Genomic DNA, 25,086 nt, shown 5'->3' with positions numbered 1-25,086 from the left:
AAGGAGTGGTTCTTGGTTCTTCGTGGTGGAATATGCAGAGCAGAAAAGAACTGAGGAGAAGAATGCTTGTGTCCTCGGAAGGACCCTGTGTTTGCACCTTTCAGTTCTGTGCCCATGTTCCCACCCTCATCCTTCCAAGTGCAAGATGGATGAACATGGTGCTGTCCTATAGGCCACCTCTCCTTTATTCCCTCCCCAAGACTCTTAGCTATCCAGCTCCCTTTGTGGTTTCCCCCGCCATTCTGAAGTGAATAGATATAGAGAAATTAAGGCAGAAAGAAGGGCCTAGAAATATTGAAGGTTCTTATTACGAAGTTGTAGCCAGAGAACATGGACTGGGGGGGTTAAAGAGACCTTGAAGGTCATCTGTCTAGTCTTCTGTCCTGTGCTTCAAGTAATAACTTTGGATTGGGCAAGTCTCACTTAGTAAGTTTCCCTGTCATTTCTTCCAGGACAGAAGAGGAAAGAAACTAACGGGTATTGAGCACCTACTGTGTGCCAGGCCCAGGCCAGGTACTTTACATAATTTATTTCCTTCTGTCCTCACGACTCTGTGAAGTATGGTTTTATTCTCATTTCATAAATGAGGAAATTGAGGCTCAAAGAAATTCAGTAATAATCCAAGATCATACTGAAAATGGCAAAACTTGGATTTGAACTCAACAGTCTGTCTTCAAAGGTCATTCTCTTCATCCATGAGAACTCTGTTGCCATTACAGAGTAGTCGGTAATAAGGTTTGCCTGAGATTCCAGGTAAATAAGCAGGAGCTTAGGCCTTCCCATGACTGATTGCACCCAGGAAACAGGTTCAACAGGTGAACTAGCCTTTGCAGGTAGAGGGCCACTGGGGTCAGAGAGACTCACTGCTCTATCCTTGACTCAGCCTGTACAGCCGGAGAGAATTCTCCACAAACTGACTTTATGTTGTGAAACTACTGTCCTGTCTCCTGGAAGGACCTGAGCCAACAGCCTGAGTGGGAGTTTGGGTGAAAGCTCAGGGCATGGAGGTGTAGTTGTATTGGCTCCCTAAGAATTAACTATACCTCTGATGGCCAGCATTAGAATGGTCTGAGATTCTTAGCCCTGATGCCTTCCCATTAGTGACCTGGAGTGACGCAGCCATGCCTTTTCAGCATAGTATGTTGGGCTAGTTGGGCTATGTTTTAGTTCCTGTCCTTTGTGTAGAGCAGCTGAGACATAAGCCAGATGGCTTAAACATCATGTATTTATTCAGTGAATGCCTGCTATGTGCCAGGTCCAAGCCAAGCCTAGTTCCTGGACTCATTTAAATGGCCAGGGTCCACTCCCTGCCCCCAAAGAGCTCCCATTCTACAGGGGTTTGGGAGTGGGCAGAGGATATGTGTCTATGGCACAATGCGATAGACGCTGTACTAAAAGAATTCTGCTTAGCCTGGTCCAGCAAAAGCTTCATCAACCTTTGACCAAGATCTTAGAGGATGAGCAGGAATTTCCTGAGGAGCAAAGCTGAGGTTTGATAGGGCACGGTGTATCTGAGGAATAGTACAAATAGAACCTATGGCTCAGGGTGTTAAGCATGGAAATGGAATATGGAGAGATCAGCTGGGGCCACGTTATGAATGCCACGGGCCAAAAGGTATCATAGTGAGAGTAGCAAGCTCCACCAAAAAGGAGCCTAGAGATGACAAGAGACCAAGGTAGGAAAGAGGAGGTAAAGGAAAGAAATCTTCAATAGATAGAAGATTGAATATCCAATATCTTCAATGGATAGATATGGGAGAAGGCACAATATAAGCTTAACCTTAAGGAGAGAATCCCCATGTCCTAATTGGTTGTTTTTAATTTATATTTATTATTTTGTTTACTGATTATAATTGTATATTATTTTAATATGTGTTCCTGCCTGATTATCCAAAATGAATATGAGGCATCCTGGGAGTTTGGGAGCATTGACAACCCTGTGCATGAACCTGCCTGGTTTTACGCATGTGTTCTTAAGGCAGGAACTCTTGTTTCCTAGCACCTAGCACAATGGTTGGCACCAGGTAGAGGATCTGAGGATGTTTGTTGAATGAGGGAATGAGTGGGTGAATGGAAGAGTGAGTGGTAATGACTGCGCTAAGTTTTTCTAGGCTGGGGAACTAATCACTTTCTCTGCTTTTGGAAGGGAATTTTAACTGTTGTTGTCTGCCTGCCTCGGTGACAAGGAGGCTTTTGGAGTTGGGCCATTTCTGAATAGAATTTAGAAACTGTCACAGGGCTCCTGGGTAGATACAGCACTGTGTCTTGGGGGAATCCTCTATAAACATATACTAACTCTTGGGAATAAAAGGAACCCATAAAAGAAATGAGAGCAGGTTTGGTTTTGGAAATTAGATCCAGCTTCAAGAGCGGTCCTTGATAGCCATCTGGCCTAGTGACATGTAATTCCCAAACTGTGGCCAGAAAGGCTGTCGTGCAAAATTTTCTCATGACCCCAAACAGCTCTTCAGATATACCATGAACTGCTATATGGTTGTTAATAGTCACTGTTGCTTATAGCACACCCACTGGCTGACAGGTGCTGTTAGATATTTTACATCAGCTCTTCTCAAAGGGTTTGGTCTTGGGAACCTTCTACATTTCTAAAAATTTTTGAGGACACAGAAGAGCTTTTGTTGGTTAAACTATTGAAATTTACCAAATTAAGTATTAAAGTTGAGAAAGTTTAAAAATATTTGGTCACTCGTTTCAGAATAACAGTATTAGATCTATCATATTAACGTAAATAACGATTTTTAAATTAGAGATAACAATTTTCCCAAAAAGTGAGAAAAATGGTCTTGTTTTCACTTTTGCAAATTTATGTCTATCTTAATAGGAAAAGTTTAGATTCTTTTACATGCTTCTGGGGCTTCCCAGGTGGTGCCTGTAGTAAAGAATCCACTTGCTAATGCAGGAGACACAAGGGACGTGGGTTCAGTCCCTGATCAGGAAGATCCCCTGGAGAAGGAAACAGCAACCCACTCCAGTATTTCTTGCCTGGAAAATTCCATGGCTAGAAAAGCCTGGTGGGCTACAGTCCATGGGATCGCACAGTGTCAGACACAGCTGAGTACGTGCACACACATGTGCTTCTGTATTCAGTCTGTTGGCAGTACATTATTTTGATGGAATTATGTTTTTAAAAAAATTTAACTTCACACAGGTACATAGTTGGAAAAGAGAAAGGTATTTTGATAGCCTTTTCAGATGATTGTTGGTATTCTTCGCAATATGGAATCTGAGAACATATCAATAAAGTCTTTATACTCATTTATGTTAAAATCTGTTGGTTCATCTAACCCTTTGGGTGGACTTTATACCAGTGCATGACTCGGTGGTATCATGCTTTGATCATTTGGAAAAATAGGTTCACTGAGTTATATAGATCTTGCAGATATTTTCCTGTTTCATTTTATAGTATCAAAAAATAACATTTGTTAATATCACCATCAATTTCATCGTAAATTCTTAAGTATTAGGAAGCTGTCAAGCTCATGGTTGTGGATGCAGCTTTTTCAAAATTCTAATTTTCACCTAAAACTTGAATTTTTATCATTGACCACAGAAACAAAATAGTTTTCCTTGGAGATGATAGGCTTGTTTTGTTCATTTTCTGAGAAAATGTCTACCAATACCCAAGTTTGAATAACCATAGTTTGTCAGTCATTCTTTGAAGTAAAAATGCTCCCTGAAAAATTGGCTTTCCCTTCCTTTGACTTTATCTCTTTTTTCCCCAGGAAAAACTAGAAAGTCCTAGCATAATACTTCTCAGACAAAAACAGAAAAGTCTCGGGCCTGGTCAGATGAGGGCACAGGTACTAGTTTTACTGGGTGTGCATGCCAGCCCCCTGGGCTGGGAGTGGCCACCGTCTAGGGTCCTGGCTCCTTGAGAGCTCTGGGGATATGCCTATAGCACAGATACCTTGTGTGAGTAACTCCCCACGTCCAGAGATTTGACATTTGCCCACAGAACGAAGCAGAATTATCTTGGAGCTTTTTTAGCAGATCCCAAATTTAGAGAACTTCTACAACCTTTCCTTTCGCTCCTCCATCTTTTACCTAAGGCTAGACTGGAATCTGGAGAGGCTATGAATTTAACCTGAGATAAGAAGGAATAATTAGTTGTTGCCCAGGGTCTCTGGGTTGAAGAATCAGTTCCAACAGCCTTTCTGATGAAGAAACATGGTTGGAATTTTCATTCATTCGATAAACATGTATTGATCATGTTCTTCATGTGAGATTACTGTAAAATTGTGCTAGCTGCTAAAAAGTACAGCTTGAGAGCAGCTAGTTGAAAGCCTGAATTGACTACAGGGCATACAAGGTCACGATTTCCAAGAATTTGGAAAGTAGCAGGAGATTGCAGTCAAAGAAACTATAAACCAAGAGTTTTTCTGCCAAAGCAAAAATTTGACAGTATTAACTGTATATAATATCTCCAGGGCTTGGGATTCTCAGTACCCTCTGGCAATTAAAATAGAGATGAAAATATGAGAGAGAACAGTCCACAGGCTCCATTGGGAATTTTACCCAGAGGTAGGCACCAAGGCTTAGAGTTAAGACAACTTTGAGGGTGGCCCCCTAAAACTTCCTGGGCCTAGAAAGAAAGAATCTAATATACCAAACTCAGGACAGTAGATAAGCTAGTTTCCAGTGTAGACTTACTAAGAACAGACCAAAAAAAAAAGACCAGCCCAGGAGCCTAGATAGTAGATTGAGCATCTCCTGTATAGATCCTCTGAGCTAAGTGCTTTGCATCTCTAATGTCACTTAATCCTCTGGGCAACCTTATGCAACATAGATGGTATCATCCCTGCTTCAGTTTGTACTTAATTAGCTTCCCAGGCCTTGTGTTTCTTCCTTTAACTAGAAAGACAGCCTGCCCTGTAAATTGACTTCCTTTGATGGCTAATCTTATTTATCATGTGTACCATTTCAGCTCTAGGGAAAGTCACATTATTTCCATGAATAAGCAGTCTTGTAATCCTTGAGGAATACAGTCTTCCAACAATCTTCCCCTCTTCCACACTTGCGACTGGAACCATTTGGTTGGAGGTCCAGGGTGGGAAGACGGCCTTTTACTATGGGAAACAACAATTTCAAGCAGTGTCTCACCAAACTGCCTGCCAGCTGTATTGCCATGGGGATACTTAACAAATCTGACTTAGCCACCACATGCCCAACTGAGCCTATGCCCTGTGGTGTACCATGAGGGATCCAGACAAGAATCAGACCTGGTAGTTGCCCTCTAGGAGCACAACCTAGTAGAAGGGACAGAAGATACAGGTAAATAAGTGTAGTAGAAGGCACAAATCTTGTCACCAAGGCCCAGTGTGCTGTGGGGGTATGGAAATGGGAAAGAGAGGTGAATTGTAAGAGGGAATCTCTAGGAAAGCTTGGGTGAGATTAGATCTAGGCTGGGCTTTATTTAAGCCCTGCTCATCTACCTATTGGTAAATGTGGGGAGAAAGAGGGGTTTAGGCAGAGGATCCCCTTTAGCAAAGATGTGACATAGGAGAGCACAAGGAGTATTTGGGGAACTTAAGGAATTACATAGTGGAGTGAGGACAGAGGTTAAGATGCCTGAATGTCACCTTCAGTTCATTACATATGAGAGACTCTTGCATTCTCATAAAATACAGTGACTGGACAGTCTATGTTTTCAACCCTAGTCCTGATTTTAAATATTTTTTCCTATTGCTCCCATCATGTTCATAATTAGTGCCATATGTTGAGTAGCATATATGCCTGACAGTGGACTAGGTGCTTTATCACAGTGCTCACAGCCAACTCTACAAGTCAGAACTTAATCCCATTTTATAGATGGGGAGGCACAGAATAAGTAGAACTTGCCCAACATTATACAGTTGGTAAGTGGTGGAGGCCCAAGATTAATTCCAAAGCCAGTATTGTTTCTTCTATACTCCAGCACCTCCCACAAGTACTTTAGGATCAAGTACAGTCACACAGGTCACATATTTACCTTATAAGAATTGTTTCACTTTTAAAAGAAAACAGCAAATAACGCTACACATTGTCATTTACATTGTACATTTGCGTTCTTGGTTGTTCCTATAAAACCATATATACTGTACTTTACAGGCCACATTAAAAATTTCAAGAATTATTTTACTCACCCAAGATTTTCATCTTCTGTAATAACTCAAACCTAACACTGGAAAATGAAGCTCCATTGTAGTAAAATTGCACATCCTGGTGTTTGCCTAAAAAATACAGTCACTTTGCTCACCTCCTCCTCCTGGAGTTATTAATACTATGGCATCTTGTAGCTATGGAAAGTTTCCTGGGTGCATGTCTCAGAAAGGCCTCCTTTACCTTAACTTCTCTATCAGCCTTCCACCCTTACCATGAGATACTCACCACAAATGGGTTCTAGAATGCAGTTTTCTTTTGTAGCTGCCACTAAGCAGCTGACTTGCTCACTGGACTGTCCCCTTGGCACAGACTTTAGGCAGCATCTCACACGAGTTCCATATGTAAGATTTCTTTTTCTTTCTCTCTGATATTTGTTCCCAAGGTCCTTGTAATTCCCCACATGTTTCAGTGTGCTACTGGTGGCGCTAGTGGTAAAGAATCTCCCTGCCAGTCAGTGCAGGAGATGCAGGAGACCCAAGAGACGTGGTTCAGTCCCTGGGTCAGGAAGATCTCCTAGAGGAAGAAATGGCAACCCACTCCAGTATTCTTGCCTGGAAAATTCCATGGACAGAGGAGCCTGGTGGGCTTCAGTCCACAGGGTCGCAAAGAGTCGGACATGACTGGGCGACTGAGCACACACACACAGGCTCAAACACACATGCTTCTGGTACTACTGTTTCCTTTCTTTTTCTAGAAACCAGGGACCCAGGTCAGTGTAATTGTAACATTACAAATTTAAGGATACCCTGATGCCAACTTATTGTGAGAAGGTGATTTTATTTGAAAAAGATGATGCCATTTATTTTATTGGTAGGATGAAAGTGATACTTGTATTATTCCTTTGCTTAGGCCTCTGCAAATATGTTTTGCCTAGTGGTGGGTAAGTTTGGAAGGTATATCAGTTAACTATTATGTGCAACAAACCACCCCAAAACTTAGTGGCTTAAGACAATACCATTTATTATTTGTCATGAGTCTCTTGGTTGACTGGGTGTTTCTGCTGATTGGGGCATACTTGGCTGATCTCAGCTATACTCATGTATCTGATCTACCGGCCAGTCAGCTGGGAAGACTCAGTTTTCCCCACAGGTCTCTCACATCCCTCCAGCAGCTAGCCTGGTCATGCTTATGTGGCATGGCAGAGGTGCAGGAGCGAGCAAGTCCAGCCATGCAAGGGAGCAAGTAGAAATGCATACACACTTTTCAAGCTCATGCTGGCAGCATGTTTGCTGACATTCGTTGGCCAAAGAAAGTGACATGATTGTCAGAGTGAGAAGGGACTACAATGCAAAGTTGCAGGATATAGGAAAGCCATTAATGGGGTCATTAGACACAATCAGTCTCTCAAGCCACTCCCTCAGTGTGACAGAAAACCTATAGACTTATATTTCTAGGTCAGCTTTGTCCTAGAAGGAAAAAGGAAAAATAATGATGACTGTATACTGGGACTGTACTATGGGCATGCACAGGGCTAGGCACTTTCCTTGTTTATGCACCCCCCCTCATAACAGCTCTGCGCAGTAGGTAGGAAATCAGAAGTTAAATAACTTGCTCAAGGTCACCCAGCTCATTTGTGGTCAGGGAGGGATTAGAATTCATGTCAGTCTGACACCTAAAGCCCAGGGGTTTTTCACCACACCTCCCTGCTTCTCAGAAGCCCCTGGATCTGCCTTACCCTCCAGCTCGGTTTTCAGCTGAGTTGATACTCTTTGGCTCTTCCAGAATGCTCCTGTGATCCTAATGGAATTGTGCAGCTCTTTGGGAATCCCACATGGTCTCCCAAACTGCGTTAACTGAAAGCATTTTTTTTCCTTTCAGGTGAGGATTGGTCTGTAGACTTCACAGACAGCCCAAGAATTGTGACCTCTCCCAGACATGCCACAGCAGGAAGGGCCGACTCATTAACCTTCAGGATCTGGAGACTTTGGGGCACTAGGGCATTTGAGCATGAGCTTTGGAGTCATCCTCACTGGGGTTCAAATTCTATAGGGTTCAACCACTCACTCCCTCTATAACCTTGGGCAACTTATTTGACTTCTTCTTGAAATGTTTCTTCTTTTCAAAAAAAAAAAAAAGATGAGAATAATAACACAGTTTGCAGAGCTGTTTACCAGAACTAAAATTGGGTAAATAAAGTGCCTAACCCAGTGCCTGGCACATAATAAGTGATATCATCAGTATTGTTAATATTGTTTCTAAGCAGAACCTTTCCCCTTCTGGGAAACCCTGTTTCTGTCTGTTGGACAGGTTCCCCCTACCACCAGCCAGTCTGTGCAGACTTGCTGCCTGCTGTGTCACCGGGAACGCAAAGGCTGGGAAGAAGGCCCTTCCCAGAACGGACTGGTGTTGCAGGGTGAGAAGCTGCCCCCTGACTTCATGCCAAAGCTCGTCAAGAATCTCCTAGGCGAGATGCCTCTGTGGGTCTGCCAGAGTTGCCGAAAGAGCATGGAGGAAGATGAAAGGCAGACAGGTCGAGAACATGCAGTGGCGGTAGGTAACCGCTGAGAAGGGGTCCCTGAATGCAGGAGTGCTGCCTGCCCAGAGAAGTCAGGCTGTTGAGCTGTGGCTGCCTTGTGCTCAGGTGGCTGTCCTCAGGCAGCACTTTCGCCCAGGTGCCAAAGAGGCTGCACCATACAGCATTAGCAGCTTGTGGCCCACATTTGGGGGAAGAAAAGAGAGGTTTCAGGCAGCCCACCAGCCCCCAAGGACAGTGCACCGTGTGATGGCCGGCTTGGAGGCACTGGTAGATCGAGATCCTGACCCTCCCTGTGACTGTGCTGCCTTCAGCTCTGTGGCAGCTCAAAAACCAACCGGTATGACATGGAAGGCAAAGGTCAGTTTGAGGGTCTGCAATGCCTCTGTTAGAAGGCTTCCAAGATGCCCCATCTAACTGCCATCTCCTGAATCACAGAGGTCAGACTCCTCATTTTTCATTCCCCTCAGTCCCTCTCTCTAACCCAGAATCAGTTCAGCTTCAGGACTCCTGACTTAAAGACCTTTTTCCTCTCCTTGGCAGCTCTCAGGACTCCCCAAAGGCCACAGCTGACAGGCAGTCTCTGCCACTACCAGAATCTCTCATCACATCCACATACTTCACTTCACAGGGAGCACTGCAGCCCCTCTTGGCAAAGGCCTGGCCCATGTTTGCCCTTGCACCTGGAGTTGTGGGAACTGGGCCATTCCCACAGTTGGTGGGAGGTGCCCCTGGGGAAGCCAAGGCAGCAGAGGGCCAGCCCTGATGTTTACTGTTTTACCATGAGCCTTTTTCTTCCCCAGATCTCCTTGTCACACACATCCTGCAAATCACAGTCTTGTGGGGGTGATTCTCATTCCTCTTCGTCCTCCTCTTCATCGTCCTCTTCCTCGTCCTCCTCCTGCCATGGGAACTCAGGGGACTGGGATCCTAGTTCGTTCCTGTCAGCACATAAGCTCTCGGGCCTCTGGAACTCCCCGCACTCCAGTGGGGCCATGCCAGGTGGCTCACTCGGGAGCCCTCCTACAATCCCTGGTGAGTCTCCAAGCTCAGAAGAGAGCTCTCTCCATAAATGGAGAGAGTTGTGTTTTCATAACCATTTTGTTCAAACAAATCAGATAGGTTATTAAAATAAATAAAAGTGGAGCTGTTCTGGTGGAAGCCAAGTAGGGAATCTAGCCCTTGACTATCTTGGTAGGAATCCTTTCCCCAAGATTCTGAACTCGAAAAATACTGCTGGCATTGGCTCTGATAATTGTTCCCATTGGATCCAAGAGGGGACCTGGTAAGCATTGGCTGAAGAGAAAGTGAAGTCTGCAAGGGCCTTTACGGAATTAGAACTCAGGTCACCTGACTGCTGCAGCAGCACAGAGGGCCTGAGTATCTCCTCTTCTCCATCCAAGGGATGGGTGCTTTTATAAAAGCACTGCACTTGCGTCCACACGAGATTGGCAGTGTGAGCTGCATTGATTATTAGCCAGTTATGCAGCTGTGTAAGCCTTTTTTAGACCCTGGGATAATGCTTAGCAACCCAAAGAAAAAATCTTGAGTTATTGCTGTACTTTCTAAATATGAATTACTGTCTACTTTTAAATGGAGGACCTGAGTTCTTCAAAGGGGTGCTACCCCCAGAATTGTGAGTGGAGCGATACATAATTCCAGTTATTTTGGTGCATGAGCCAGAGAGAGTCGTCAAAGTGCTTTCCCACTTGTCCTCTGAAATTTGGGGCCGCCCAAAAGTCTGGCATATCCTAGCTGCCTTGATGCACATGGCCCAGAAGCAGAGCCTTGTCAGACAGGTCCTAGAGAAGCACTCAAAGATAGAACATACAACCCCTGTTAATGCCCAGAAAAAGTTTTATGACCTTGCATGGGACTGGCCTTCCTGGTGCCTTCTCCCTCAGGCCTGGCCATCTTCAGCCTGTCCAACTGCTGCCTGCAGAGAAATCTCTCCAACCTAAGGTACCGCTAGGCTTTTCCAAAAGCTCATGGGTCTACCATGCTGAGAGACTGTGCCTAGGCATGTTGCCTCTGGTTACAGTAAGCAGGCTGCTGTAGCAGTGAGCCCTTGGGCCTCCTTCCCAGGATCTGGGCTCCCACTCTGACACCTCTCTCCCCCATCCGCCCACAGGTGAGGTTTTCCCCATCTCGGAGCACCACCGGCACTCAGACCTCACTGCTCCACCTAACAGCCCCACCGGCCACCACCCCCAACCAGCGCCGCTGATCCCATCTCACCCCGGATCCTTTGGCTCACCACCCCACCCGCACCTGCTGCCCACCACCCCAGCAGTGCATTTCCCTGCCCAGGTTTCAGAATGCCCTGTTGCCGTGGCTGCTGCCCCCCACACCCCAGGGCCATGTCAGAGCCCCCACCTTCCCTCCACCAGCATGCCGCTCCTGAAGATGCCTCCTCCATTCTCGGGTTGCAGCCACCCCTGTAGTGGTCACTGCAGCGGGCACTGCAGCGGGCCCCTCCTCCCACCACCCAGCTCTCAGCAGCTCCCTAGCACTCACAGGTGAGTGGCACAAAGAGCAAACTCCCTGACGACTTGAACTTAAGAGTTTGGGGAAAACTTTGGGGTGGAAATTAAAGGGTATACTCTGTTTATGTTTTTTCTATAGTCTTTCCAGATATGAAAGGAATATGTTAATTTTTTTTAAACTTGGGAAAATTTATAAATGTATGAAAATTTTAAATACATGAAAGAAGAAAAAAATTCCTGGCAACCTAAAGATAAACTTTAACACCACAATATGTTTTCTTTTTTTGACGTTTCTATATATCCATAACAAAATGAGGTCCACATTCTGTATTATTTTTGTGTGGTTACTTTTTAACATTATACCATCATCATTTCCCTAGTTAAAATTCTTCAAAAGCTTTTTCAGTGGGCACATGTTTTATTGTACAGCTGTGGCATAATTTATTTTATCATTACCCTATTCCTGGATATTCAGGCATTTGTAGATTTTTTTGTAGACTGTAATAAGCATCCTTACACTCAAATGTCAGGAGTTCTGTCCTTAAAGTAGATTCCTAGAATTAACTCTTAAGTACTGAAAAAGTTTGTTTTAATATATATTTGAAAGATACAGTTCTTTGGAGAAGATCTGTCTTTTATAAATCAGATGTGTGTTGATGATGTGTTTCTATTTGCCTCTAAAACCCCACCACCCCGATACAGCACTCCTGGCAGTTTTCTCTTGAGTAGCTTTCCCGTGTGGTAGTGGTGGTGTCTGTGTGGTTTTTCGTTGTCCGGTTTCACTTAGTGCTATTAGGTTCCTACATGGCTTCTGAACCTCAGCTTTAAAGGCTGGGAAATTCTTTGCTGTTCTCCAGTTGCTGAACATTTAGGTCATCCCAGCATGGCATATAGCATTTTAACATAAATAACATCTTTGCCTAAAGCTTTTCACTCTTTTGGATTTTTCTCCTTGGAATAGATCTGTCAGTGAAAAAAGTTCTCAGTTTAAATGATATGAGGGATTTTTTGCTTTTATTTTATTGAGAAAGGCTCTTAATACATATTGAAAAATTGCTTTCCAAAGGGGTCTCCAAATTGATGTAACCACCAGTATTAAAGCACTAGGAATTTTTAACTGCTAATACAGTAGATGAATAATGGTCAGTTGGGGTTAAGCTTCTCTAAGCACCTTTTTATTTTGCACCACCCAATATGCAGGATCTTAGTTCCCAACCTGGGATTGAATCCATGCCCCCTGTAGTGGAAGTGGGAAGTCTTAACCACTGGGCCACCAGGAAAGTCCTCTGAGCACTTTGATAATGATTCCTGCCCCAGGGAACCTCCTTGGCTGTTCTTGTCCCACCCTTCCTCCTGGCACCCTTTGGCATCAGCCCTGGAGCATTCCCACTGCTGATGGCCAACCCAGGACTCTGACTCTTCTAGCACGAATTCTGGGACCTTTCAGACCTTTCCTTACCCTGGGAAATTAGTCCATATTACAAGATGCTTGCTGAAGTCCAGAGGCAGAGCAGAGCAGAGCAGTGCAGTGGGAGGGTGAGTCCTAGCTGCTCCTTGGGCAAAACGGTGAAGCACCCTGAGCCTTGGTCTCTTCTGTTGCAGCGTGGGGATGGCAAAACCTGTTTTGCAGGATTTGGGGATTGTTAGAAATGATTTGCTGTGTACAATACCTGGCACAAACAGTAGCTCAAAATATGGCCCACAAGGTACATTTGCTCTCCTAACCTCAAGACATGGCTAAGGCAGCTCTGTGCAGTGGTGCGATCTCAATCAGAAGGACCTTTGAGCATGGTCCACTGTCATATCCACTGTCAGGGGCCCGGATTCAATCCCTGGTCAGGAAACTAATATCCCAGAAGCCACATGGTATGGCCAAAAACAAACCCACAGTGTCAGGGTGGGGGGAACCGTAGAGAAGGAAAGGACGTCGGCCTCCTTTGGATGTTCCAAGGAACCATCAGCCCACTAATCTGTTCAGACACCTACTTCCTGAGCACTTACTGTGGATAGGCTTGTGTACACACTGGGACCCAAAAACAGAAGTGGCATAAAAAAAAAAAAAGTGGCATAGTCCATATCTTCAGGGAATGCACACTTTGGTCTGGAAGACAGATGGGTAAATAGACCGTCACTATAGTGTGTGATAGAGGTATACTTGGCACCTCAGAGTCCAGAAGGCTCATGTGGTAGACTTGGGGAGGGGAAGCACGGGGAACCTTTCCAGAACAGTGCCACTGGGGGGGGCCCTGAGGAACAGCGGGGGTGTTTGCCTTGTTCTTAAAAGGGGCTCATTCTGTTTGCCTGCCTTGGTCTTTGTGGGATGAGGCAGATGAAGGCGATGGTGGGGCTGCTCCCCAGGCTCCTCACAGCGTGCTCCTGCCCTGCCTTTCCTCACCTTTGGGCCTGTCTTTTCTCCCAATTCAGCAGGGACCCTGGGTGCAAGGGGCACAAGTTTACCCACAGTGGCCTGACGTGCCAGCTTCCCCAGCCGTGCGAGGCAGACGAGGGGCTGGGCGAGGAAGAGGACAGCAGCTCGGAGCGTAGCTCCTGCACCTCGTCCTCCACCCACCAGCGAGATGGGAAGTTCTGTGACTGCTGCTACTGTGAGTTCTTCGGCCACAATGCGGTGAGTGAGCCTTCCCAGGCCAGAGCAGGCTGGGAGCCAGCCGAGGGGAGCCAGGGGAGTACCTTGCTCTTCCCAGGGCCCCACTTGCTCTTGGAGCTAATAATTGTGCTTGGACCCTGTGAGTCCTCACCAGCACCTGCTTGCTAGATCCTCACGGCATATGGATGAGGTAGAGATTTTTCAAGTTTGCTACCTTTGCTCTTCTCGTGGTTTCTCTTAAGATTGACATTTTTTCCTTAGGCAAAAAGAAAGGAAGTGGCAGAGGAAAGCTATGATTCTGATGAGTATGTATACATAATGTGCATAATCACAGAGAAGTGAAGGCTTGTGCGTGATGAAGGCAGAGTGGAAGCCAAGACTCTCAGTCCCCAGTGTGGGAGCCAGGCAGGGGACAGGCCGTGAGCACAGATGGCGCCAGGAAGGAGGCTCATAGCAGAGTACAGGCTGTCTCTGGACGGGGAGAAAGCAGTTCAGAAGTCTCATAAGGTGAAGAGGAAAGGGCTTCTGGCTAGGGGAGAGCAGTTGAGGACAGAAGAAATTCAAGCAGTTATGTTGCTGGTCGCCTTTGAGCTAGAAGTTGTTATCCTCATTTTAGAGATGACAAAATTGAGGCTCACAAAGACTCAGTGAACCTGCCCAAGGTCATACAGCTTCCGAGTGACGAAGCCTGGGCTCAAACCTGCTTTCCTGGCTCCCAAGTCAGTGTGCTCGCAACACTGCTGCATACCTCCCACTCCGCCCACCGCTGCCTTGGCTCCGAGCCTGGCTGAGGGCGAAGCCATTTGGCCTCTGTGGCTGTGGTAGAAAGAACAGTTGTCTTACTTCTCACCACATGCTTGGTGCCCGCGGGTGGGAGTGCTCCGGGCTTCCCAGGCCCAGGGTGTAACGTCAGCACCTCCCCTCCCCCAGCCACCCGCTGCCCCGACGAGTCGGAATTATACCGAGATCCGAGAGAAGCTTCGCTCAAGGCTGACCAGGCGCAAAGAGGAGCTGCCCATGAAGGGGGGCGCCCTGGGCGGGATCCCTGGGGAGCCCGCCGTGGATCATCGAGATGTGGATGAGCTGCTGGAATTCATCAACAGCACGGAGCCCAAAGTCCCCAACAGCGCCAGGGCTGCCAAGCGGGCCCGGCACAAGCTGAAAAAGAAGGTGGGTGTGGGGGGAGCCCAGCTCTACCACCTCTTTTCCCCCGAGGACTCCCTCACCCCCAACCCCCAGGACTTCTCGGGCATGAATAGTGCTGGCTGCCAAAGGCCTTGGCAGGGCTTTTTTCTCTGAGAAGGTCTGAATGAGTTTGGGAGGCATCGGGGTAAGGGAGCCAGGGGTCCAGTGATTGGAGGAAAAACAAATCCTGGCGTCAGAAGCCACTTGCTGGCTTCCTCAAAGCTTAGGACTTGCTTCAGTCAGTCATATGTTCATTCAGCAAACACTTCTGCAGATGCTTGGAGCCAAATATGATGCAGTTAGCTTCTTACCCTGGAAAAGCTCAGTCCAGTGGAGAAACAACACTGGACAAGCATATTACTGTGCAACAAGTGCTGGGATGGGGGAAGTCCCCATCCTGCCTGAGGCACTGGAAATGGCTAGATCACCAGGCTGCCTGGAGAGCTGAGTTGTAGAGAGTGAGTACACATTAATCAGGAGGACCCTCCTGGCAGCAGGCAGAGCACATCCACAGCAGTTTTTGAAGCCAGAGCTCACACCCAGGAGAAGGCAGGCAGATAGCAGAAGTGAGGAATGGTATTGCTCAAGAGCTCTGACTTGATCCTACAGCTGAGGGGGGTTCACCCAAGGGCTTTAATCACACAATGCACTCACCAGATGGACTTCCCAAGGTGACTGTGTAGCAATGTGGAAGGTAGCCTGAAGGAGTGATCCTCCAGGCCAGAGACCCAAGAGCCAGGGGAGAGGTGATCAATAGTGGGCCTAGAGCAGGAGAGCTGGAGTTTTCAGAGGAGGCAGGCGATCTCTTGATTTCAGGTCAAGGAGATGATAGAGTCAGGGTACCTCCTAGGTGTTTGCCAGGGTGGCTGGCAGGATGGCATGCTTTACTGAGCACAGGTGGAATTGGCAGAAGACGGAATTCAGTTGGGGCACAGTGACTCAGAGATTCTCAGAGGTCCAAGTGGAGATGGCGATGTGGGGCTGGGAGTTGCTGGCATGGAGATGTAATTGAAACCATGGGAATGACCCATCCTAAGGACTGAGTGAACTCCTCCCAGAAGGCTGAGGACAGAACCAGGGGACCTGTTCCCGGGCAGCCTTGCCGCCAGGCGAGCAGCAGAGCTTGATGACTCGTCCCCTGCCACCTCATTACCTCTTAGCCTGCCTGCCCCCAGCTGTGTCTGCACAGTGCCACACTCAGGAGCTCAGCAGCTGAAGAGAATGGGTTTGACAGTCAGCTAGCTCCAGGTCCTGGGTGGTCAAACAGCCCTGGTGCTCTGGAAAACAGCAGTGCTTCTCCATCTTTTTCCAGCTCAAAGGACAAACCAGGACCCCTTCCCTGCACCCTGAAGTAGTAAACCAAAGGGTCTTTCCACTGCCTTCAGAAAATGGTCGGCATTTGCTGTCTCCTTGCCAGCACTGCCTGGCCAGAAGTGTGCAGTTGGCAGAAGTGGTCTCTCTGGCCTTTCCTGGCCTCCCAAGGCTGTGGGTTCCCGGTTAGGTCCCAGGGAACACACTTCACAGTTCCCAGGCCTGGTATGTTTTTCATGAATTTCTGCCTGGATATCCTTTCTCCTTCACCTCTGCCCTCTCCTTTCCCTTCTAAAAACCTCCTCCCAAGCCCAGTTCAGATGTTTCCTCCTTCGCAGTCTTCCTCAGGTAACATCCACTGTGCTGTGGCTGCATCTCGCACATCTCTCTAGTCTGCCATTTATCATTCTCTATTCACAGTTCAGAAACTGCCTGCATAGCTCCCATCTGCCCCACCCAGTCTAGAGGCCAGGATACAACACAGAGTAGGCAGTTCTGATGTCCTGTAACTAGTGATCATGGTCATTATCTGTTTATACATCAGCCTCCTCCACAGTACCCCTCCGTCACCTCCCAGACTTAGCTACAATCCACCAAAAACACAGCTTCCACCACGAAAGACATCCACCCACTACCCACCTGGGGAGACAGACGAAGCTGGGTATTTTTCTGTTCCCTCGTACCATTTCCAGCCATGACTCTTCAGTGTCCTAACCCTCGCTCCTTTGAAACCGACCCTGGGCCTGTCATCTGTAACCTCTCACCACCACTCCTCTTCATCCCCAGAAGACTGTCTGTCACCTGTCTTCCTTTCTCAGGCCAGTTGAGATCCGTTGAGTATCATTCATTCACTCTCCTACCAGTCCTCTCAGCTCCTCATTGTCCTTCCATTATGCCCACTTAGAAAAACCACAGTCCTGGGTTCAGCCCCAGCCTGCCTATCTCCTACACCTTGAGGTGCTAGATTGAATCTGTCTTTGGCACCCTGGCCAAGTAGTCTCCCACCTGCCTGAGCCCCCACTTTGCTGTTCTCTAGTCTTCTAAATCCTCATCACTTCCATTCACCCCAGCCTCTCAGTAGACCTCCATTCTGCTCCAGCTGCCAGCCTCTCCCCACCCCCACCTTACTTTTTGGCAGATAACTCACTTCCTGTTTCAACAAGGATTCAAAGCCAGTGGAGAGGCACTGTCCTACAGAGTTCTTCTTGCATGAAGGAAGAGTTAACCCTTTTCCTACCAAAAGCCTGTGCTGTCCTTCTTGCCTCCTCAGCCTAATACCACTTCCTGCTGTGTGGCTTCAGCCTCTCACTGTGCCCAGTACTCTGTTTTTTGAAAGCAAACTGTCCTTTGAGCGTACAGCCTCTCTTAACCACCCCGGTCTCTTTCCTCATCACACAAAAACGTCATCTGCATTTACTCCTGTCAGCTCACTGCAAATTGTCTTCTACCTCCACTCCTCCATAGAGCCACTAGTGACTTCTTTGTTGCCAAATCATTTTCTCCTGTTCCATCTTCTTTCCTTCTAGGTATATCTCAACTTTATTCTCTTTTTCAAACTCTGTTTTGTTTGACCCCTCCAACCTCATTCAAGTTGGGGCAGGGAAAGGGAAAGGGGAGGCCATGTTTTCTACATTTCTCACTTCCTCTCTGCCCTCTGTCCTGTCGCCTTTGTGAGCAAGTCTTCCTCTGCCTGGCCCTCCCCCTTAAAGACAGCTCCCTGGGAGAGAGCCATCTGGATAGTGTTTCCTCCCAGGTCATTATGTCTCCCTGTTTCTCCCTGCACTTCACAGTGACATATCCTACCCTGGTGGGTACCTCCTCACGGACATTCTACAGGTACCCAAACTCAGCGTATCCCAAACTGAGCTTGTCACCTTTCTCCGAAAGAGCCCACTTTGCCTTCTCCGTTGTCTGTCTAGTTAATAGCACCACCATTCACCTAGTTGCCTCAACCAGAACCCCAGATGCCATCTGGGGAGGACCACATCATGGTGATGGAGAGCAGCAGGCCTTGCAATTGGACCAGTTTGAAACCCGGCTCTGCCATACTTGCTGTATGACCTTGGGCAAATCACTTAACCTCTAAGCCTCAGTTTCTTCCTCCATAAAATGAGAATAATGGTAGAACCTAAAATTCAAGGCTTTTGTGAGAATGAAATGGAGTGATGCACAGAAAGGTTGGGCAGAGGGAACAGAGTAGTTGCTGCAGAAACAGTAGTGATGGTTGATAATGTTTTCATGACTCATCTCGTTCTCTCCCCGACCCGTCACCGAACAGTCCTGGCCATGTGACCCCCTCCAGTAGCTCACACCATCCACTTCTTTCTACCCTACTGGCACTGTTTAAAAAACCTTCAGTGACTGAACGTTGCCCATAGGCTCAAATCTAGGATAAAATATGGCCTGTGGGACTCTTAAGGATCTAGCCCCTGCTTAGCTTGCCAGCTTCATCTCTCAGTCTGCCCCTGTGGCCTTCCAGCCCACCCTACTCCACCCAAAAGAAACCTGTGCTCCAGCTGCCTTCTAAGTATTTGCATTCCCTAAATATTCTGCGTGTTCCCATTTCCCAGCCTTTCTTCTACTTTTTATCTAAAATATGTTTGTCTTACACGTCCCAGGATAATCCCACTTACCCTTCAGTGCTCAGTGAGATATTGCCTCCTCTGGGAAGCACCTCCTGATGGCCCAGTCTGGGTCCCCAGAGCACCCTGTGCTTTTTCCCCCTGTTACTTTTCACACTGTCTCTCAGAATTAAACAGCCTGTTCGCACGTCCATCTCCCCCAGCAGACTCAAGTCAGTGAACAGAGAGTGCCCAGAGTCCAGCCCAGTGCCTCATGTAAGGTCACAGGTCAAGAAATGATTGTCAAATGATACTGAAAAACGTGAGAACTTCTGAAGATCACCCCTGGGTATGCTTTCCTGACTCACCACTTAACTAGCATGTAATCTTGGATCAGTTCCTTAACTCTTTCCAAAGTCGAGTTTCCTCATCTATAAACTGAGGATAATCACACAGCAAGGGTAGTTGTGGGGATTGAATGAGGCAACGTGGGAAGGTACCAGGCTTTTGGTACATAGCAAAAATGTGTGGTTCCATGCTTTTTCCTTCTCTGATTACAAACTTATACATGATTCCGCATCATTCCCTCTACACCAGTCGTTTCACACTTGTATAGCAGCAAAAGTCTTTTCTGCAATTGAAATTGTCCTCAAGCCCTCAATTCCTAACAAATGAAAGCAGAGCTGTTCTGGCACAGAAGAGCAAAGTAAAGGGCCTTCCAGTTCTTTGTCCATCGCCATGACCTCAGAGCTTTGCCTGTAGCCTTGAACTCCACGGCTTACAGCCTGATTATTGCCCAGAGAAGGGGACACACCCCCACTGAGGTGTCCTGATGGTGACCCTGTGACATAAATAGGTTGGTTGTTTTTCTCCCAAATTTATAAATGGAGATCGTAAGGTTCAGGGAGAATAAGTGATTTGTCCAACGTTCCACAGTTGTGGTCCTAGTCAGCTACAGAACCAGCCTGTTAAAAAGATGAGAGGATAAATGTATGCCCCCTGGGGCAGAGAGTCACCCTCCTTAAGTTGACATTGTGGTGGCAAGCCCTCTTCTCACACAACTTTTCCTGTTCCTCCCCCTCCATTCCCAAATGAAGTCATCTGGCCCCTAGCACATCACTACCACCTCATTCCCATTGGCTTTTGAAAACTGTCTCCTGTCTCCCTCTAAAGGCCCCCTCAGCCTGCTGGTGCCTTGAGGTTGGGCAGAGCTGGTGCCACAGATTAGGGGTGGGGTGACTCAGAGCCCACAGACTTGCTTTCAGTCTCCCGATCTGACTGTCAATGCTGAGTGGCAGAGTCCAGCCTCCCTCAGCCTCCTGGTCCTCACCTGGGCAAAGGGGCTGCTTTTACCTCTTGCTGTGGGGCCCCTTGTCTGCCACTGGGCATGCTTTAGGTGTGCCCTTGATTCCTTGAGGCCAACTAAGCAGTGAGTAGCCTTCCTATGGGAACTTGGCCCTCTCCAATAGTACCCATAGGCAGCCTCAGGAGGGCACACACATTTCCCAGCCACCCAGAACAGTGTGATCTACCATGGTATCTCACAGCCCCACATCTATCTTCTTGAAAGACCTACATGTTGTCATGGCTTTTTTTCTCCTGCCACCTGCAGAATTGGAGAGAATGCCTCCATAGTAGCAATCTTCCTTACACGTATCCCCACTTTGGACTTCACTCCAGAATTACTGTCCCCATTTTGCAGATGAGTCCACTGAGACTCAGCAAGTGAGTGAATTGCTTAAGCTTATCCCTGGGAGGGAGATCCTATCCCTTTTGAGATCCTATAACTTTTTTAGGCCCTAGGACTGATTCTAGGGCCCTGGATGAACAAGCTGTAAAAACCCTACCCTCTGTTAGTGTAACTGCCTCCATCGCCACGACATGTACCTGTCAGATTGCATTTCATCCTTGTTACTGTAGGGTGAGCAGGCCAGGATCGCCATGCCCTGCTTCTAGCCAGTTAGTGGGAAAGCTGGGCTGAAGGCAGACGTGTCAGGTGTCACACTGTGCCTGGCAGCTGCCAAGCCTCTGCTGAAACTGCCTCTTGTCTTGGCAGGAAAAAGAGAAGGCCCAGTTGGCAGCAGAAGCTCTGAAGCAAGCAAATCGTAGTGTTTCTGGAAGCCGGGAGCTGAGGCCTGCCAGGGAGAGTCTTTTGGGGTGGCCCGATCGGGAGCTGGATCGGGTCAACAGCTTTCTGAACAGCCGTCTGCAGGAGATCAAGAACACTGTCAAGGACTCCATCTGTGCCAGCTTCAGTATGTGTGAGCTCAGCGTGGACAGCAATGGCTTCTCTAAGGAAGGGGCCACTGAGCCAAAACCTCAGAGTCTAGCCCCCTCAAACCCCAGTGGCTCCTCAGAGCAAAGGCCTGACATTAACCTTGACCTGTCCCCTTTGACTTTGGGCTCCCCTCAGAACCATATGTTGCAAGCTCCAGGAGAGCCAGCCCCACCATGGGCAGAAATGAGAAGTCCCCACCCACCATGGACAGAGGTGAAGGGCCCCCCTCCTGGTATCATCCCTGAGAATGGGCTAGTGAGGAGACTCAACACCGTGCCCAACCTTTCCCGGATGATCTGGGTCAAGACACCCAAGCCAGGTAACCCTAGCTCTGAGGAACCAAGCATAAAGGGGGCCCCTGGTTGCAAGCAGGAGCTGCCTGAGCCTGTGGCCTCAGGTGGGAAGCCACGGAAGGGCAAGAGACAGGGTAATCAGGCCAAGAAGAGTGAGGTGAGCCCAGCTTCCCAGTCCCCAGCCTGCCTTGAGACTCCCAGTGCCAAGGGCCAGACCCCTAGCCCCAAGCAGCCAAGCAAGGCCCCAGAGCCTCCCAGAGTGGACAGCTGTGCTGAAGCTGGAGAAGGGAGCCAGGGGACTCGACCAGGACCAGCCTGGGCTGACAGCCCCAAAGCTGACAAGGAGAAGGGCAACTCCTGGCGAAACTGGCCAGGTGAAGCCAAGGCACGGCCTCTGGAGCAGGAGTCTGTACAGCCCCCAGGCCCAGCAAGGCCGCAGAGCTTGCAACAGGGCAAGGGCCGCAGCCGCCGGAGCCGCAACAAGCAGGAGAAGTCAGCCTCCTCCTTGGGTGAGTGCACCAGGAACTGACTGACTGATCGACCCCCACCCAGCCAGGCCATGGGGTGGAGGGCAGTCCTTACATGTGAGCAGCATTGCCCCAGGAGCATGACCCAGAGGCTGCTGTGAGCACTGAGCCCTCCTGGCTATGTCTTCCTAGACGATGTGTTCCTGCCCAAGGACATGGATGGGGTGGAGATGGATGAGACTGACCGGGAGGTGGAGTACTTCAAGAGGTAGGTGTGAGGCTGCCTGCTCTCCCACTCATGGTGGACTCCTGCCCCAGGTAGGGACACAGGTAGCCAGGATGGATCATCTGGGAAGGTGTAAGGAACTGGGAGCAGGAGGGATGTCAGTTCCCAAGAACGAGGGCTTTCTCCAGTTTTATTCACGTGCATTTCTTTGTTCTTGCCTGGGTTGAGTTTTGGGGGCAGAGTCTTATCTAGGTAGGGGGAGAGAGCCATATACATACAGTCCAGTGATAAGAGCTATTAGAGGAGTTAAAGGCATGGGGCTAGGGCCTAGGAGTGGCCAAGCTGAAGGATGGGGTGGCCAGGGCAGCCCTCCCCAAAGAGGTGGTAACCAGACTGAAACCTGAGGAATAGGAATGAGTGGGCCAGATAAAATGAAAAGGGTTTGAGGGCAGGAGAAATACATCATCCTGGGAGGAACAGAAGACATCCCAGTTTAGCTAGAGTAAAATCCAGGGTGAGGAGGCCGGCTGTATGCTAAGGCAGGTCACTCTTCACACACTACCCCTTAGGCATGTGGGCATCTCATCGGGCAGCCCCATACTGTTAGACCCAGACACCTGGGAGTCCGAGGGGTTGTACAGAGCTGACCTGGTTTCCTTAGTGGCCAGGGCTCGCAGGTCTGGAAGCAGGTCCAGTGGGGAGAAGAGAGAACCTCTTGATTGTGCCCCCACCCCACCCCCTGCCTGGGCATCTCCCAAACCCGACAGGTTCTGTCTGGATTCTGCAAAGCAGACGCGTCAGAAAGTTGCTGTGAATTGGACCAACTTCAGCCTCAAGAAAACCACTCCCAGCACAGCTCAGTGAGGTATCAAGACCCCTCGAGTGTTTCGTGCACCCCTTCTTCCCATGCTCTGCCACGTTTTGTGCCACTGCCAGGCCATTTCACGCCCTGGGGCACAGGGAGTTGGACTAGGTGCTTTGCCAGCCCCATCTCCTCTCCTGAGAGCCCTCCTGTCCTTGTTCCTGAAGGGCCCTTCCAGCACTGCCATCCCCTGGGGTGTCCCTGCCAGGCCTCTTAACTTCCCTCACCAGCCGCCTCCCAAAGTGCCCAGGGGGCCATGGGCCTTAGAGGGTTGCCCCCACCCTTGACATTATCGGCCTCAGGATTGAATCTCATTGGCCTGGTCTGGCTCCTCTATGCAGGCTAACAAGGTGCTTCCCAGCTGAAGCCGTGCAAAACGGACCCAGCCCCAAGAGAACAGTGGGAGGGCAGTCCCGCTAGACCAAGGCCTTGGAGGTCATTTAGGCATAGAGGCTAGGTGGGCCCTCTTCCTCAAACAGGATGGGTTCCATAAGGAAACCGGTACTGAAGCTCCCTCCTGGAAGAAGAGCCTGGCCCCTAGCTGGGCTCTGGCCTCCCCTCCCAGCCACCTGCACAGGTGGTCTTATCTGAAATATTGACATATCAGATGTTGTTCTAGGCTAAAAACAGAAAACTGAGAAGGCAGTGGGGCTGGGAACCCCCAGGGCAGAAGAGAAGACTGGCTGGCTGGCAGGCCTTGGGGCTTAATGGCTGTACAGAGCCATAGTTCACCCTAAGATGCGTGCCCAGTGCCGGGCCTCTCAGGCTGGTGAGCATACAGCTGCCTTTAAGGCAGTAGGGAGCTGGGGCAGGTGGGCTGAGCTCACCCCTCAGGAGGACGTCCTCTCTTGTCCCTTTCTCCTTTCCCCAGTGCCAGGGCAGCAGACTTCTTGGACCCTTGACTGAGTCCCTGAGTCCCCTTTTGAGTCAGGATCCCCCCCACCCTTGACACTAGCCTCTGCTTCCCAGGCAGCCCAGGGCTGGGCTCCCTGTAGGCTAGTCACGTTTGTACTAACCCAGAGTCAGGATAGTCCTCAGACCCGCCTCAGCTCCTCTGCTCTGTGGGCCTGGGCTCCCTGATCCTTTGTCATAGTATGTCCACGCCCCCCAGGAGCTTCTGCCAGGGTCAGGGTGCCATCCTGCCTTTCTTCACCACCTCCACAGGAGCCAGGAGCTACCAGAACCCCAGGCACCTTCATCTGTTGCCCCTTTTCAGAGAAAACAAGTCACACTGCCTTTCCCAGCCCAGTGCCCCTGTCATGTAGGAAGCCTCATCCAGCCATCTTCTCTCACTCCCTCTTGACTGATCTCTTTCTCAAGACGGGGGTGCTCCCCAATAAATGCCCTCCTTTGACCTTCTCCACCCTTCTCGTAGCCTTGACTGTGAGCCCTGAGTGTGTGAGAGCACTGCCTGTGCAGGCTGGAGACCCAGCCTGGGCCAGGCATCTGGAGCCGAGGTGGGATTCTTGAGAGATAGGTGACGTCTCCACGGTCAATGGGAGAGGCTGGGCTCTTCCTCCACCCTGGCCTACAGCAGGGGGACTGGGTTCCTCAAGTGTTGTCCTCATTCCTTGAGATTCAGGATGATGTTCAGTGGGGCGGGGGTTCTGTCTTAACCTTCGTCCTCTGCTGGAGGTGATGGGGAAAGTCTGTTCAGTGTTTTCAGCCCAGTGGACAGAAATAGCAGGCAGCTGTTCCTGCCTCCATGGGGACCCGTGGAGACTCGGAGCCAGCACAGGGAGGCTGCTTTGGGGCCGTTTCTCACCATGTGGCCATACTCTTCTGTTTTCTCAGCCCCTGCCAGACCAGCTTAAGGGTGTCCTGAGACCCCAACTGCCAGCCGAAGGTCTACAGTTTTCTCCGTCACATCCCCACCTACCTGCCCAAGACCCCACTCCCCACTCCACCATCCTGGACCAACCAAAAGCTGAATAGATGCTGTTCGTGCTGGGGCCCCTCAGGACCTCCGCAGAGCCGCTTCCTGGTGCTACGCAGCCTCCACACTCAGAGCCCGGAGGCTGGGCTGGCCTGTGGGCTTGGGGGCTGATGGTACTGCTGGCCCAACACTGCTCTTTTTGTGTTTGGTTTTTTGTTTTTGTTTTACTTGTTTTTCAATTCTTTACTTTTGATACTGTGAAAAATCTTTCCTGCCGAAAGATAAAGCAACATTTGGACACAGA

The 25,086-nt window shown here is 49.0% G+C and overlaps 1 protein-coding gene across 17 annotated transcripts in view; it reads left to right on the top strand.

The window, feature by feature from the left end:
• FAM193B (family with sequence similarity 193 member B) overlaps positions 1 to 25,086 on the top strand; it is a 30,839-nt gene extending 5,753 nt beyond the window's left edge. For 2 of the 17 annotated variants that reach the window (XM_086410962.1, XM_086410969.1), the window contains exons 2-10: positions 8,407 to 8,649; positions 9,436 to 9,667; positions 10,764 to 11,151; positions 13,543 to 13,744; positions 14,654 to 14,893; positions 20,837 to 21,860; positions 22,011 to 22,086; positions 22,812 to 22,909; positions 24,701 to 25,086. In XM_086410962.1, coding sequence (XP_086267088.1) covers positions 8,407 to 8,649; positions 9,436 to 9,667; positions 10,764 to 11,151; positions 13,543 to 13,744; positions 14,654 to 14,893; positions 20,837 to 21,860; positions 22,011 to 22,086; positions 22,812 to 22,908 — 2,502 coding nt within the window. In that variant the 3' untranslated portion in view covers position 22,909; positions 24,701 to 25,086. Of the gene's footprint in view, positions 1 to 452; positions 514 to 8,406; positions 8,650 to 8,989; positions 9,668 to 10,763; positions 11,152 to 13,542; positions 13,745 to 14,653; positions 14,894 to 16,220; positions 16,445 to 20,836; positions 21,861 to 22,010; positions 22,087 to 22,811; positions 22,910 to 24,700 lie in introns of those variants that run through there. The other 15 variants (XM_086410973.1, XM_086410972.1, XR_015167254.1 and 12 more) reach the window with 14 other exon arrangements.

The sequence above is a fragment of the Bos grunniens genome, chromosome 7, assembly GCF_055505025.1.
Source record: "Bos grunniens cultivar Pamir isolate PY7600 chromosome 7, Bosgru_T2T1.0, whole genome shotgun sequence".
NCBI lineage: Eukaryota > Metazoa > Chordata > Mammalia > Artiodactyla > Bovidae > Bos > Bos grunniens.
The sequence above is the reverse complement of the archived record's forward strand: the minus strand, read 5'-3'. Positions and strand labels throughout refer to the sequence as shown.